The sequence below is a fragment of the Coffea arabica genome, chromosome 7c (assembly GCF_036785885.1).
Source record: "Coffea arabica cultivar ET-39 chromosome 7c, Coffea Arabica ET-39 HiFi, whole genome shotgun sequence".
In the NCBI taxonomy this organism is placed as follows: domain Eukaryota; kingdom Viridiplantae; phylum Streptophyta; class Magnoliopsida; order Gentianales; family Rubiaceae; genus Coffea; species Coffea arabica.
Genome location: NC_092322.1, coordinates 8874827 through 8891135, shown reverse-complemented (window position 1 = coordinate 8891135; position 16309 = coordinate 8874827). Strand labels below are relative to the sequence as shown.

General features: G+C 36.0%; 1 protein-coding gene and 2 long non-coding RNA genes across 5 annotated transcripts; all 3 read left to right on the top strand.

Moving 5' to 3' along the window:
• The first annotated feature begins 1247 nt into the window (after nt 1-1247).
• On the top strand, nt 1248-3170 carry LOC113699301 (2-methylpropanoate--CoA ligase CCL4-like). Its single transcript, XM_027219561.2, has one exon. The coding sequence runs from the start codon at nt 1327-1329 to the stop codon at nt 2983-2985; it is 1659 nt and encodes a 552-aa protein (XP_027075362.2). The 5' UTR covers nt 1248-1326; the 3' UTR covers nt 2986-3170.
• Nucleotides 3171-4326: 1156 nt separating this feature from the next.
• Nucleotides 4327-6782, top strand: LOC140010167 (uncharacterized). 2 transcript variants are annotated; one of them, XR_011817430.1, is made up of 2 exons: nt 4327-4979; nt 6291-6782. It is a non-coding gene; the product is annotated as an uncharacterized lncRNA (long non-coding RNA). The 2 variants fall into 2 exon arrangements; XR_011817431.1 differs by having other exon boundaries at nt 6271-6782.
• A 787-nt stretch (nt 6783-7569) lies between these two features.
• LOC113698411 (uncharacterized) lies at nt 7570-10209 on the top strand. 2 transcript variants are annotated; one of them, XR_003450197.2, is made up of 2 exons: nt 7570-7913; nt 8046-10209. It is a non-coding gene; the product is annotated as an uncharacterized lncRNA (long non-coding RNA). The 2 variants fall into 2 exon arrangements; XR_011817400.1 differs by having other exon boundaries at nt 8028-10209.
• Nucleotides 10210-16309: the final 6100 nt, after the last annotated feature.

The following is a 16309-nucleotide window of genomic DNA, read 5'->3' as shown; positions in this document are numbered from 1 at the left end:
TTTTAAAAAAAAAATCCATTTGCTGCCTCCAAAAACAAGAAGAAAAACAAAACGGTTGCGTGCAGTACCACAATTATATGATTGATAGGATGAAGTACAGCCAATGACTTCACATGGTCCGTTCAAGCAAGTGCCCCAAGATTTTCTCGACTCTATAGCTATCCCAATATAAAAAGGGATAATTGCAGAAACCTCCCCTGAGGTTTCTAATATTTGCACTAACCTCCCTCATAGTTTGAAAAATTATACTAACCTCCCCTGAGGTTATCAATTTTTTGCAAATTCAGTCCAAATGATTAACATATTATTTTAGAGAGTGAAATTAGAATTTTGTACCAGATTTTCCATTTATGCTACATGTTCAATGAATGACAAAGTACTATAAATCAATTAGTAATTAATAAACTTTAAGAAGTGTAGTTTATGAGCAAATATGCATTATCCATTTAAAATATCGTCTCTTTACGGGTATTTTATTTTCAAATATTTAATTTATGATAAATATATCAATGTTTGTAAGTAAAATTTAAAAAGTGTTACAGTAATATTCTTGCAAAAAGAAAATTGGTAGATTATCTATTTAATATAAATTAAATATTAAAAAAAGAAATTGCCCATAAAGTATTAATTTTTTATGACTTTCATCAATTACATGAGTAAAGTATTGGCTTTCATTCATTACATTAGTAAAGTATTGATTTTTTATGGGTATTTTATTCCGAATCATTTAATTTATGTTAAATACATAAATGTTTGTAACTAAAATTGAAAAAATGTTATATTAATATTTTTATGGAAGAGAGAGATTTGTAGGTTTTGTATTTAATAAAAATTAAATATTTGAAAGTAAATACAAGTCTGTATTTGAGCATAAATATTTGTATTAAATTAAATATTTGAAAGTAAAATACCTGTAAAGAATCGGTACTTTAAATTGGTAATGCGTATTTGCCTATAAACTACATTCTTTAAAATTTATTAATTGTTAATTGATTTGTAGTACTTTGTCACTCATTGGACATGTAGCACAAATGACAAATCTGGTACAAAATTTTAATTTCACTCCTTAAAATAATATTTTAATTGTTTGGACTGAATTTGCAAAGGATTAGTAACCTCAAGGGAGGTTAGTGTAATTTTTTAAACTACAGGGGAGGTCAGTGAAAATATTAGAAACATCAGGGGAGGTTTCTGCAATTATCCCATATAAAAATGCAAAATTCAGCAGTTTCTCAGCAAGGGTCCTCCCCCGACTCGACTGTATACATAGGATCCAGCACCACCCAGTATCCATACTTATCCCTGAAACTTGAGAACAAGCAACTGATGGATCAGCTGAAGCCTGGACCGGCAAACTCAGCTCCTCTAACACCTCTTGGTTTCCTTGAAAGAGCAGCCACAGTCTATGGCGATTGCCCTTCAGTCGTCTACAACAACGCAACCTACACATGGTCAGATACCCATGTCAGATGCCTCCGGGTGGCTTCTTCCATAGTTTCTTTGGGCATCAAAAGAGGCCAAGTGGTGTCAGTTGTGGCACCAAATATTCCAGCCATGTATGAAGCCCACTTTGCTGTCCCCATGGCCGGAGCTGTTCTCAGTACAATCAACCTTCGTCTCGATGCCCGCACAGTTTCAATCCTCCTGCACCATAGCGAATCCAAGCTTATCCTTGTCGATTACCAGTCAACTTCTTTAGTCTTGGAAGCCTTATCTTTATTTCCACCAAATTCTCAACGCCCCCTGTTAGTCCTCATCACGGATGATGCATCCCCATCCATCCCTCCATCAAATTTTCCTGATTTTTATTGCACTTACGAGTCTCTGGTACAGAAAGGAGATCCGGGGTTCAAATGGGTTCGTCCTAAATCTGATTTTGACCCCATTATACTCAATTACACCTCAGGAACCACCTCTTCCCCTAAAGGAGTGGTTCACTGCCACCGCGGAATATTCATCGTTACCGTGGATTCTTTGATAGAGTGGTCGGTCCCAAAAGAGCCCGTCTACTTGTGGACACTACCCATGTTCCACGCCAACGGCTGGAGCTACCCCTGGGGCATGGCCGCCGTAGGTGGAACCAACATTTGTCTACGAAAATTCGATGCAGCAGTGGTTTACTCAGCAATTCGCCAGCACAATGTCACGCATTTGTGCGGTGCGCCCGTGGTGCTGAACATGATATCGAATTTTCCCATGGGAGAGCCACTCAAAAACCCGGTTGAAATAATGACTGCAGGAGCTCCACCTCCAGCTGCAGTCCTGTTGAGGACTGAAGCACTGGGATTTAAGGTCAGTCATGGATATGGATTGACCGAGACAGGAGGTCTCGTGGTTTCTTGCACCTGGAAGAATAAATGGAACAGATTGCCAGCGACAGAGCGGGCGAGGTTGAAGGCAAGACAGGGCGTGAGGACACTCGGGATGGCGGAAATAGATGTGATTGAGCCTGAAACAGGGGTGAGTGTGAAAAGGGACGGTTCAACTCTTGGTGAACTTGTGTTGAGAGGAGGGTGTATTATGCTTGGATACCTCAAAGACCCTGAAGGGACATCAAAAAGCACGAGGGAAAACGGTTGGTTTTATACTGGAGATGTTGCTGTGATGCACCCTGATGGATACTTGGAGATTAAGGACAGATCCAAGGACGTGATCATAAGTGGGGGTGAAAATCTGAGCAGCGTTGAGGTGGAATCTGTGTTGTACATGCACCCGGCAGTGAACGAGGCAGCTGTGGTGGCGAGGCCTGATGAATTCTGGGGTGAGACGCCTTGTGCATTTGTGAGCTTGAAGGCTGATGTGAAGCAGAGGCCGGCTGAGAAGGATGTGATCGAGTTTTGTAGGGGTAAATTGCCAAAGTACATGGTGCCTAAGACGGTGGTGTTTCGACAAGAGCTTCCCAAGACATCAACTGGGAAAATTCAGAAGTTTGTGCTCAGAGAAATGGCTAAAGCTATTGGTAGTTCAAAGGTGAGCAGATTGTAGGCGGGTGAAGATGAATTGAGTCAACTCGGGCTGAGTTTTGCGGACCAATATGCAGTTTTATCTTTTTCGGCAGGCCAGATGTACTTGTCAAATATATGTAGCAAAATGGAGTTATTTGCCTAAATAACTCCCTTCACAAAAAAATTCCTAAAATGATTCAATTTCATACTTTATTCCCATAACAACCTTTTCTGTTATCCATCCGATCAAATTCAAATGGAAATGAGAAAAAGGGTAACACCCTTCATTAGCCACTAATATAGTCCAAAAATCCCCTATATAACTATAATACTCTAATCTAAATCTATTTTCTCCTTTCTGACTATAATACCCTACTCTGCTTTTACTTGTCACTCTACTGTCCAAAAAAATCTTGAATACTTAACATAAATATGACAATATTTCCAAACATGTGAGCAAAAGTCTTGAATACCTAACATAAACTTGACAATATTTCCAAAGATGAGAGCAAAATCTAAAATCTGACTATTTTTTTTTGTGATGCTTTCCTTCTTATTAAGAAAAAAAATAAAGAAAAACTCACTACAAATCCAAGGAAACTGGAATTATCACCAAATGCGAAAGCAAAATCTAAAATTTTGATTGTTCATATCCATTCCAATTGCAAATAATTTTCTCTTTTTGATGCTCTCTTTCCTATTAAAAATAAAAAAGAAAAAGGAAAAACTCACTACAAATCTAGCAAAATTGGAATTATTAGTATGTTTGTACAGAACTCTCCATCACTTATTCATTCAATTAACTCTTTCCGGAGTTTTAGTTTTGATTTTGTAATACTTCATTGAACCGAACTCATTGTGCATGTGCCAATATGGAGGGAATAGCATGTAGGGCTGAGGAAAGGAGTCTTATGCTTTTATTTTGGATGGATACCCGTGAGTCTAGAACCTCCTATGTTAATAACGGTGGTAACGAGAATTTAATTGAGTTTGAAGAATTTGATTTAGAAAGCATGGAGGTGGCTGCTCCATATTAGGGGATAAGGTTAGAAGATTAGATTAGTAATAAAATTTGGAGTTGAATCATTGTAAGAATATTTTTTGAAAAAAATGTTATTTTGGCAAAAAACTCTAGCAAAATGTGTTGTCTCAAGCTCGAAGATAAAATTTCATCCGATTATTTTAAGTGATTATAAATTCTAATAATTACGAATAATTAGTTTTTGAAGCGTTCTCGTTTGCTTTATATCTAAATTACAAATTTTTTAATTGTAAAAGATTAAAATTTATAATCGTTCAAAGAATAGTTTTTACTACTAATTTTGATTACTTTTTATAACCATTCAAAGATAATAGTGCGGTCAAGTACACATAAATCATTTGACACCTTAGCACAAAAAGCTACGAGACCGGGCCTTTTGGGTATTGAACACGAGCATTTCCCTTTCATGGCCTTTGAAGTCATCAACCACCCCGAAATACTTTCATGGCCTTTCATGTCCGCGTTTGGTTCCCTATGGAATTGGGGTTTAGAATTGGAATTGGGGCCCTAATTCCAATTCCATTGTTTGGATTCTGCTTCCCTCAAAGAATTAGAATTGAATCTGAATTCTATATGAGTCCAATTCCATGAATTGAATTCTTTACCAGACCAAAAGAATTCTAATTCCAATTCCACAACTAAACGGGTCCATATGCGGATCTAGTATGAACCAAAAATTAAAATCGGGTCAAGGTATTGGCACCCCTATCTAACTCACCGTTTTTCCTCAGCCGCTAGTGCTCTGCTCTCCACCATCGCTTCCACCTGCAACCCTAATATTTTCATATTAGAGAAGTGGACGGTAGAGAAAGGAGCCATTATGGCTAAATATTTCTGGTCTTGAGATTCACTACTGTCAAAGATTAACCATGATTCCGGCCCGAGGGATTGAGGTTCATTGGTTCACTCAAAAAGTGTTGGCAATCCGTGAAGAATTTCAGAACAGGGTTCGAGGAGAGGATTTCGACAAAATCTGCCACAATATTCCTTCAGTAAGGATCCTTCCACCTCTAAATCGTATTTTGATACAGATACGTCTTGAACAAAGCTTTAATTCTGGAAGCCTTTCATTCAGTGATGTAATTTTCTCTGCCTTCTTCTATTTCCCATTGTTCTTGTTTAACTCCATTTTATAGCTTCATCTATCAGAATATATAGTGAGTACTACACTTTTTATCGTTTACCTGCTCCTTCCTTCCTATTCGAATCCATGTTCTGAATACTGTGAGATCCAAGCTGCTTTTCGTATTTACTACTGCAGATGATGCCAAAGAATCTGTAAAGAAGGGAATTCACTTGAGGTGAAAACCTTCTGAAGTTTTTTGACCATGGGCTTATTTTTTGCTTATCTCTGCTGCAGATTGCTGTTAGTTATCTTGATAATTGATATTTTAACCTTTCTGGTCAAGTTGTTCATTTCTTAATGATTGAATGCCTGCTTTTGTTTCTGCTTCCTCTCACTAATTTGTTCTATTGTGACTGGAGTGGGTTTGAATTCAGTTAGTTAAATCGAGTCCAAGTTGCTTCCTCTCACTAATTGAATTGAGGGTTGATATCAAAGTGGGTGGCATATGATTCTAGGTAGTCAATGAATTGTTTCTTGGTGGCGTAATCAGGGTAATAATCAGGGAAGGGGAACTTATTAGCTATCCCGAATAACAAGACAGAAATGAAACCATATCCATTTTATCTTTCATATCCATTTCTGTTCAGGTGGACTTGTTCTAGTTTTGTTTGGCTCATTTCTTGTCTTGTTCATCAGATGTCTAATGACAAAAGAAGTTCCTTTGCACCTGTTTCTCTGGCTCAGTATATCTGATGCTGTCTTCCATACAAACAAAAACTTGGTCCTTAAATTAATCCAGGATCAATAGAATCTTCCCTTGTACTACTATTATATATCATTTGTCTAAATTATACTTCTGCTTCATATGGATTGCTGGTGGTAGTATTTTAGCTTCACTCTGATGGATTTCTGAAAAAGTTTAAATGAATAAGAAATAAGAAATTTTTGGGTTCAATTCCACCAGAATTTGGTTTATTTCTTGGTCGGAATTCTGAATTTTTACTGGATTGTTACTGGAAATGATGGAATTGATGACCCATCCCACTAGTTACAATATGATGTAGTTTTGCAGCATGATATTTATACCAGTTTTCTTCATTGAAAGTGGTACTGAATTCAAGAGAACCAATAGTGCAGCAAACTTTGGCTACCGGACAATAACTTCGTACAACCATATAAAAATGTTGATAGTTTTCTAGAAACTAATTAAGTTTCAGCTTTTGTTGGTGGCTGGAAGATTCTCCACAGGCTTTTGCTGATGAAGGTGGAGTTCTCCACAGGCTGCAGGAAGACTTGGCTTTTGGTGAAGGTGGTAGCGCAGAAGTTGTCCCCAAGGTGCTTGCATCTCCATGTAGGAGGAGGAGAGGTCTGCCTGACAAATTGGCTGCAACATATCAAAAAGATTAGTAGAGAAAATATAATTTCTGCACGTAGTCCCATTGGATGATTATAGTTAAGTGGGGAACAATTTATAGCATTTCTTGGGATCTAATGCTTTTTTTAAATTGCTTTGCATTCTTTCTCAAAGTTAAGGAGCTTTTGTATAAGTGTTCTTCCTGTATTTTGTTGGTTTTTATCTCCCACAAGTCTGCACACTCACTAAAGAATGGATGACAGATATTATTCTATTTAGCAAGTACTTGACTGTGTGTGAATTGGTCATCTGACAGTCTTAAGTTTTGTATTTTCCAACATCTCCTCCAAAGAAGCTGGTAAATATTAGTACAAAGGTTCGGTCGTGTATTTGTCATATTGTGTTACAAAAACAAGAAGCCTCGGAACTTTGCCTTCATGATTGAGATCTATTCTACATTTTTTCATTTCGTGGTGCACAGTTCTTTATTCGGTAGAGTCATAAATTTTACCCTACTTGATTATCACCAAAAAAGTCGATTTGTATATTTTGTCTTCTTTTTCACTATTTTCTTGGGTCAGGTAATTTGTGAGTAATTAACTGTCCGGTATTCTACCATGTTTTAAGAAATATGCTAGTGTCATTGGGGATTTACTTTTACAGGGTTGAGGTCCAGTTTTGGTTGGATGCCAATATCTATACCATACGTTGAACAAAAGAAATTGACATAAAAGTGGGAAAAAATAAATTATTAAATGCACAAATTGGTTTTTACTTTTAAATCTTTAATAAAAATTAGCTAAATGTAAAGAAAAAAATTATTATATAGAAAAAAGAAAAATTTTATGTAAGCAAATGTTTCATGAAAACAATTCTAATTCCTAATGAATTCTTTTCTCATGCAAACAAAGGATTTGGAATTTCAAATAAATTCCGTATCAATTCTATGCATTTCCCAAACGAAAGAATTGGAATGACTTGGAATTCCAATTCATAGAATTCCAATTCTATAGAATTTTAATTCTAATTCAATTCTAATTCTATAGAACCAAACGCAACCTTAGGGTTCGTTTGGTTCCCCATAGAATTGGGGTTTAGAATTGGAATTGGGGTCTCAATTCCAATTCTTCAGTTTGGACACCGGCAATGCCAGAGAATTAGAATTCAATTTGAATTCTACGAGCCATCAATTCCACAAATTCAATTCTTTGGTAAGACCTAAGAATTACAATTCCAATTCCATAATTTCACCTCCTATTCGGGTTAGTACGCGGATCCTAATGGGTAAAAAATTAAAATCGGGTCAACTATGTGAGCAGCCCTCTCTCGCGATCTAATTAGTCACTTTTCCTCAACCGCAAGTGCTTCTTCTGTGCGTCATCCCCTTCACCGCCACCCTAACATTTTGTCTCTTCCACCACCGTCTCCGGCATCGCTCTGCCACGCATCTACCCATCACTTCAGCAATCGCAAGACTGCTCCGAACTGGGTTCTTCAGTCCGGAAGGTAACAACTAAAAGCTCTCCTTTGCCTTCGATTTTTAACTTTGGAGCATTGAATATTGAATTCTGAATTTCTTTGACTCTAACGGCTATGCCCCTTTCGTGCTCTGATGGCCAGTGATTTGATGTCTCTCAGATCGTACCAGTGAATCGGCCCTCTCACCTTACTTCAGTACTTACTACCTGCTTTGGTAATTTGGATGGGGTGGAAGTCCCTGGGATGGCATTTTTGTTTTTGATGGCCTTGCATGATTTCAATGGCTCGAGTCTTGCCTTGATGTTTGCCTCTGCCATTCATAAAGTTTAGTTTATTAGTGCATGGTTTCGGTGGTAAGTTTGCCCTTCGCTAGGTTTTTCATAACTTACTTGGATGCACAGAGTGTAAGAGGAGGAGTAGATTAGTATTTTATCTTACTTGGAAGAAAAAGAAGAAGGAAATTGGTCCAGAAACTGATCAAATCACTTTTATGCTGCCTGCAACAAGAGTATTTTCTAACATTTAGACTAGACTGTTTTATGATTTCATTCTGTAAGGGAGGCCTACCTCATCGAAAATTTTGTTGAGAACTTCTTATGTTACATGGTCACATATATAAACTTAAAAACTTACATCGAACCAAATGCTTTGGGTCCAAAATGGAAGATAGGAAGAAGGTGTGGAAAATACAAAAAATCAGATTCAGTTTACCATGTACTTTTAGGAATTGGCATTAGGTTACTGAAATTTTGTCATTACTCCCTCAACCATTTAAACATTAAAGGAAAGAAATTGGAACCGGAGGCTCCACAATGTTGTCAAATTTGGTGCCCAATTTGACAAAGCCGGTACATCTACATGTTGGTAAACAGAGGAAGGATCATGGATGGTTTGGACTCAGAATTCTATATTGATACTCGTCCAAGCATGAGTGATGCTGAGGACGCATAGATTACTGTTATCGTTTATTGTACATGTTAGATAATGTAGTGAATTTGGAGAACCTTGGCTTCCAGTCAATAGATAAGTCCTGTGTATGTACGTTGTCGCAATTATTCAACTAGAGTTTGATATATAGATGTATGCTAAAATAGTTTTACCAGCAATTACCAAGGTCTTTTATGTTTTAACTGGTGCTTGAGACTTCTTTGAAGTTGTTAATTCACATATGCATGAAGGTCATTAAGTAAAAATTTGATTTTTGCCTGCAGCTTGGATGTTTGGCATGCTTTGAGCACTTAAATCCACTTTCTACTGACTTATCCTTTGTCTTCTGCATTTTGAGTGATTTAGTAATCTCTCTTTCTGTCAATGTTCACTTGAGCTCTTTGATATATATGGTCTCTTTTTGGGGGAAAATGAACGACATCATACTACTGCTTGAATGGATATGGAATTCAAAATACAGGGGTCATTACTGACTTCCAGTTTGATTGGTGACAGAAATTGGAACCGGAGGCTCCACAATGTAGTCTTGTTTCTAGAAAGAAAGTTTTGTCGGGACTTTTCTGTTTCTTTCTTTTGTTGCAGTGTGCTGGATAGATTTCTAAAATTGAATTGGATAGATTTCAATTGTTGAAGGGTATTGACTTACTTATGAATGACAGGACAAAGTATGACACTTTTTCTGGTCTCGGAGATGACTTAAAAAAGGATTGGCTATTGATGCACATTGGTAATTGATTTTTTTTTTGGGTAATCTCCAGTTGAAGTTGTTTTTGTAGAAGAAGTTGAGCTGATTGCTGGAAGCCCAAGTAGAGCAAGTAAAAGTTGTTACTACTCCATCGTGTATCCATGACTTTTTAAATTCTGATGAGTTCTTTTGTCATTTTCTTGTCATTTATTTTTAAGAAAATGAAGAACATATGGAACAAATAGGAAAAGTTCTTGATTGATTTTCGCCGTCCTGCTTAGTTGAATTCATAAACTCTGCTAAGAATGTCTGAGATCTTTATTTGTGAGTCAGTCCTGTGCCTTTGGAAGAATAAACCTACTTGTGTGAGACGTAGCTTGCTGTTGAGATGCTGAAATTTGTTTGCATTATCCATGGTATTCACCAATATCTGATGTTCTTCATATCTAGGTACTTAAGGTATTGACTTATGGACCAGCATTCTAAGTGCTGGATGTGTCATACCATGGAGCTTGCTGTAGGGTCTTTAGTTGGGGAGCAGAGCTGTATGCTTTGGGGTCTTCCTTTTTTGTTGCTTCTGGAAAGTAATTGAGATTGTTTCCTTTGTCTGTCAAGTAAACTGAATTTATTTGTTGAGAATGTTAATTAAATTGTTTTACAAACGTACTATTTGAGTTAATTAGTGACTAATTCACTGTCCAATATTCTACCATGTTTTAAGAAATATGCTAGTGTCATTGGGGATTTACTTTTAAGGGGGTGAGGTCCAATTTTGGTTGGATGCCAATATCTATACCATCTGGAAATGTTCACCAAAGAAATTGATATGAGAGTGGGAAAAAATAAATTATTAAAGGCACAAATTGGTTCTTTCTTTTAAATCTTTAGTAAAAATTAGCTAAATGTAAGAAAAAAAGAAATTATTATATAAAAAAGAAAAAAAAAGAAAAATTTTATGTAAGCAAATGTTTCATGAAAACAATTCTAATTCCTAATGAATTCTTCTCTCATACAAACAAAGAATTTGGAATTTCAAATAAATTCCGTATCAATTCTATACATTTCCCAAACGAAAGAATTGAAATGATTTGGAATTTCAATTCATAGAATTCCAATTCTATAGAATTTCAATTCTAATTCAATTCTAATTCTGTAGAACCAAACGTAGCCTAAATGCCCTCATGATGTATCCTGAGTGAGAGTATTAATAAGCAATAATGAATCCAAACAAATGTTGCTATGAAGCATAAAATGAAGACGGAAAAGAGCAAAATATTTGTGAATTTATGGCATTTACACCGAAAAATCTCCTACTCATTGTGACGAGGTCAGGGCATTGGACTTCAATAATGAACTTCAAACTAGTGTTGCAATGAAGCATAAAAATTAGAATTCTAATAGTCTATTATTAGCAGCTCTATTAACCTTTTTTTCCTTTTTTGGTAATTATTGACCCGCTTTGATTTGGCTAATGGGACTTTAGATGAGAGTCCTCAAAGCCCAATCACATGGTACTTCTGGGGATTCGCCGAGAATTGCAGGAGAAGATTACACTTTGGGGAAGAAAGCATTTTGGCAGATGACAAAAGAGAAACGGAATTCCTTTTCCCCGTAACAACCACTGAGAACAAAGTGCATGGTAAAACGACCTTAATATTGGTAAAGCCACCATAGAGAGAGCCCAACGGTTTACGGTAACAGCCTGGTAGAGAATTGCTAGCAAACAAATATGAGGTGCAAGTTTGGATTGCATTTTTCATGATTTTTCATGAAAAAATTACTGTAGCATTTTGATGTATGTGAGGGAAAAAGGTAATAAGGAAATGTCATCACAAAAAACAACATAATTTTCCAACGGAAAACTGCAATCCAAACAAGGATAATAGTGCATGCACATCTTGGCAGCAATAATAAAATGTTTAAGGAGATGATGAACGCCTAGGGAACGACTGGAAATGACAGCTCCCAGTGGCTCATTGATTTACTCGACGCATCAGAAAGGACATACAAATTAACACAGATATTCCAAAGAAACCCACATTTAACAGGAAGAAACACTTCAAACCCATTATCCAAAAGTTCCTTGTACTGTTAACCAGGCATGTAGAATACAGCATCGTCTCTGATTTGGTGCGCTTCCCATGGAGGGGATAAAACCAAGAGCAAGTTTCATAGTTTGAAACAGAGCCGGAAAGAGCCTCCAAATTGATTTAAGAATCATCCAACACATTAAGAAGTTGGAAACCTGAGAATAATCTTTAGTGACCTATAATTTCAGATGAAACTGTTCCCAGCCATATCAGCACCTAAAAGGCTGACGAAGAAATGGACAGAAAAAACCCTTTATTGTATCACTTAAGTTGTGCTAGCAAGTCAAAAAAAACTACAAAATTGTTGGTATGTGCATTGATGACCAGAAAACAAGTGACCAATCATTCCCCACGGAGAAAACAAACGACCAATCATTCCATAAACACTACTTCCAGAGTGCTCCCTCAATATCTTTGGGAAAAGATCACAGCGAACAGTTCATACTAACATTTCAAGAAATGGTGTCATCGAAAAGCTTCTGCAATTAACTACTGATGCCATATATGAATTAAATCACATTACCTATAACTAATCTATCTACAATCACTGACTAAGTTTGCGATGAGCTCTGTTTCCCATAGCGGTAACACCAAATTAATCCCCATACTAGGAAAAAAAGCACCTTCAAACAGGATACTGTGATCTAATTATCAATCTGCCAAGAGCAACACAATCAATATAGAAGTGTCAAAAGAGCATACTGAGAACTCATTTACAGAAACAAGCACTAAGATTTCTCTGACCACAAAACATCATCCAGGCTGACAAATCACGTCATCGTCAGTAAAAAGACTTCACAAAGGAACACGCTCATCTAATCGCATGGACGACCAACTAGAGTAACATACAGACAGCAAACATTCAACCGATCAACAAGCAACAAAGAAATCCCAAGAACGCAGCATTAAACGCAATAGTGAAACCACATCAAAGAATTGCATTCAATAAACCATACTAACATTCATTGACACCATCAACAATATATAACTGAGTGTAAACATATGCAGTAATATTTGAGTAATACTCAACAATTAGACATAAAGTCAACAACATGAATCCCCCTTGAATTGAAACCCAACACCTAGAAACCCCCCACCAAAGACCAAATAAAATCTCAAGCAACCTCTTTCTGCGGCACGGAATTGAAATCCTTGTTCTTCACCAAATCCACATCGCCTGGAATAGCAATGTATCCAATCTTCTTAGGGCTAGCAACATCGTCTCCATTGTCGTAACCATCATCGTCATCGTCAGAATCGTCAAAATCAAAACGGTGCGGCGAAAACAAAGACCAGATCAAAAACATCGTGGCAGCTGTTAAAGCCCCACAACCCACCCCGAAAAGCAAAGCGCCCACAACGCTCATGATATCCTTAGTCCGATCTCTAATCGAACTCGTGGAGACCGACGAATAAATCCCCAGCGGCATCACCGACGACTCCACCGACGATCGCTGCTGCTTCTCCTCCTCGGCAGCTGGCACTTCCTCGAAATAGAGAGGAAAAGGATTGGCACGGGTGCGACGGAGGGAGAGATAGGAGACATAGGGGCGAGTTTCTTCGCGGGAGTTGACGGTGGTGAAGAAGAAAGTCAAGAATTTCGGGGAATAGGAGTGGAATTTGGGGAGGATTTCGAAGTTAGGGTTTTGACGAAAGGAAGCGGCAGTTGTGGTGGTGGAGGGGTAATAGGAGGTGGTGGTGGTGTAAAAAAAGAGGGTTTTGCAGGGTCTAGCGGTAGCGGTAAGGGAGAGGAGAGAGAGGGAGAGGAGGAATAGAGAGAGGGAAGAGGCAGAGGTGGCCATTGACGCGTTGCCGTCTCTGTGTGTGTGTGTGTGTGTGTGTGTGTCGGTGTTGAAATGAAATGAAAAGGAAAAGGTGGAGGAGGGAGGGTTAGGTAACGTTCAGGTGAAAAGAGTGAGGACTGAGGAGACCGTGGAGTGGGTTAATTTCGGGTCACCTTGCTTGACTAGTATACCTTCTACTTTTCCAAGCGGAACCACAATTTCCACGAAAATAAAAAATAATGTGTGATTTTAAATTCTTATTAAATCCATATTGTGTGGATTTGGCAAAAAAAATAAAATAAAAGAAAAAGAAAAAATGTGCTCGAGTCAATTTGGTACACAAGTCATCTCTTCATTCGTGAATGCGTGAGGTGACCGTCAGTTTTTCTTGGAACGTACAGGTTTGGAATTCTAATACCGCCGTTCCTTTCTCGTTTTTTAAAGGGGTAATTTCAAATACCTCTTTGAGATTTCTGGCAGTCCCACTCTCCTCTCCTTTCTTGTGATTTTAAAAATACCACAAACTTCCCCTAAAATTAAATAGACAGTTTCAAAGTAGATCCAATTCAAAAATACAAACAATAAAAAATGAGAAGTTGGAGAGAGAAACAACTATATACCATAAATGCCCTAATTATCTTGCATCAGTGATTTATCTATATGACTAATACTAATTTGCCTATAATCACTTTACACGGGATGATCTATGAGGTACAATCAGTTTACAAACATATACATTATGTTAGATGTTAGTTACTTTTCTGTTTCTATATTTGTTAAAGGATTCTAATTTATCGTCAGTTATATTAATTGTGTTTATAACTAACTTTACCAAATTTGTCCTGATAATCACGAAATATTAGAGAGGTAGTTTATTTCAATAAGTAGCATGTATATAAATACTTAGTGAATATACAATCTGGTTGAAATAATGTACACTGTATTATTGATCAAATATGATATATATAAATTTGTTGAACATGCAATTATTTGTTCACACGCATATTGCAATTAGTCATCGCAGCAATATGCATAATACAATGGTATGCATACATTTGGAATGATTATTGGTGTTTTGACCCACTTGTGCATCTCCTTACAAGCTAGCTGCAGTAGATATATAATTTTATCTATATGACTAATACTAATTTGCCTATAAATACTTTACACGGGATAATGTATGAGGTACAATCAATTTACAAACACGTACATTATGTTAGATGTTAGTTACTTGTCTGTTTCTGTATTGGTTAAAGGATTCTAATTTATCGTTAATTACATTAATTGTGTTTATAACTAACTTCACCAAATTTGTCATAACAATCACAAAATATTAGCTAACTTATGAGGGTATTTAAGTTTTTTTTGTCATGATGATGTAAGACATGGGATCTAAAATTCTGACAAGAGAGGTTTGTAATATTTTTGAAACCACAGGGAATGAGGGTGAGACTGTCAGAAACCTAATGGGAGGTATATGAAATTATCCCTTTTTTAAATCACACCTCGCTATTGCTAGAAAAATATTTAAAAATTTATTATTTAAACAAAAAGTTCTTTCTTAATTATAATTTTTAGTAAAGGCGCATATATCATATTCATGTAGTATGCGGGTCTAAATAACGAAATTGCGTTCAATTTAGGGATTTGTTGTATTGATTACAACATGTTGGATTCATAAAACTAAACATTTTGACTTGTGCTATACACGGATTTATATTCCAATTCAAAATAATAATATGTACTTATATATTGTTGTACATGATAGAGTATATGAAAAAGAATAAAAATTTTAAAGAAGTTATGCTTAACATGTTAAAAAAAAATTTACTTTATGAACAAAAAATGGGCTTTCTTAATTTTAACATCTTAAATAAATTGAAATCAAGATTTGTTTGCCAATTGTTTGTCAATATATAGTAAGAATTTGAATAACATAATTTAATTTATATTGATTTACATGATAGAATAATTTTAAACCTATCTATCAATAGCCGACACAAATAAATCATGTTATGTCCTTATATAATAAATTATAATATAAAAAACATAAATTATAACTAATTCATTTTTCTCAATTTTAGAAAAAAATTCTCTTCCATCTTGTACCCTTAAAATTGTTGAGCGCTTATAGAATAGTATTTTTCATATACTTTAAAATGGATTGCAAAAAAAATCTTTGTAAGATGCAAAATAAAGTTTCTAAAACTATTAAAAGCTATTATCTTTTTTGTCATTTCTTACCTACCAACTGGCCATTCGCGGCCTTTTATGACTTTTAAACATCCTATCATGGTGCCATCCTTTATATCATTTTTTGTCATCTCCGTCATATTCTCATAATTCTCTTATTTAGACCCTCTTCTCTTCGCACAACTTTGTTGTTTATTTTATTTTTCGACTTTTCTCGCTACTCTTTAATTTCTCACCGTTCTCTTCTTCTCTGGCTCTAACTAACCCCGCCCCGTTGCCTATTAATTCCCCCTGACCCCCGCCCTGTCCCCTGCCTCCCATTCCTCCCACCCCGCCCTGCCCCGCTTCCTCCGCGGGGTTAATAAAATTTTTCTTGCGGGGTTAATAAAATTTTATTATAGTTAAATTTTAATAAATAATCAAGTACTAAAATATCAACACATCATCAAGTTATTATTCATTGTAATTTTACAATTGAAAATCATAAAAACAATCAAACAAAAGTTATTTGAATACAATCCAACATGATGAAATAAATACAACTAAAATAGTTAAGTTTTCACTTTTGGTACAAAATACAATCACTAATTCATTATTGTGTTTGTGTTTTTTTTTTTTTGAGAAAAAAGTGTTATTCTATTAAGTGTAATTAGAAATTTAATATAAATGTATTAGTAAATTTAGTATAACTAATTAATAAATTCTATTAGTAGACATGTCTAA

Bases quoted from the DNA above. Each gene is read 5' to 3' on its own strand.
- LOC113699301 (XM_027219561.2), top strand. From the start codon at position 1,327: ATGGATCAGCTGAAGCCTGGACCGGCAAACTCAGCTCCTCTAACACCT.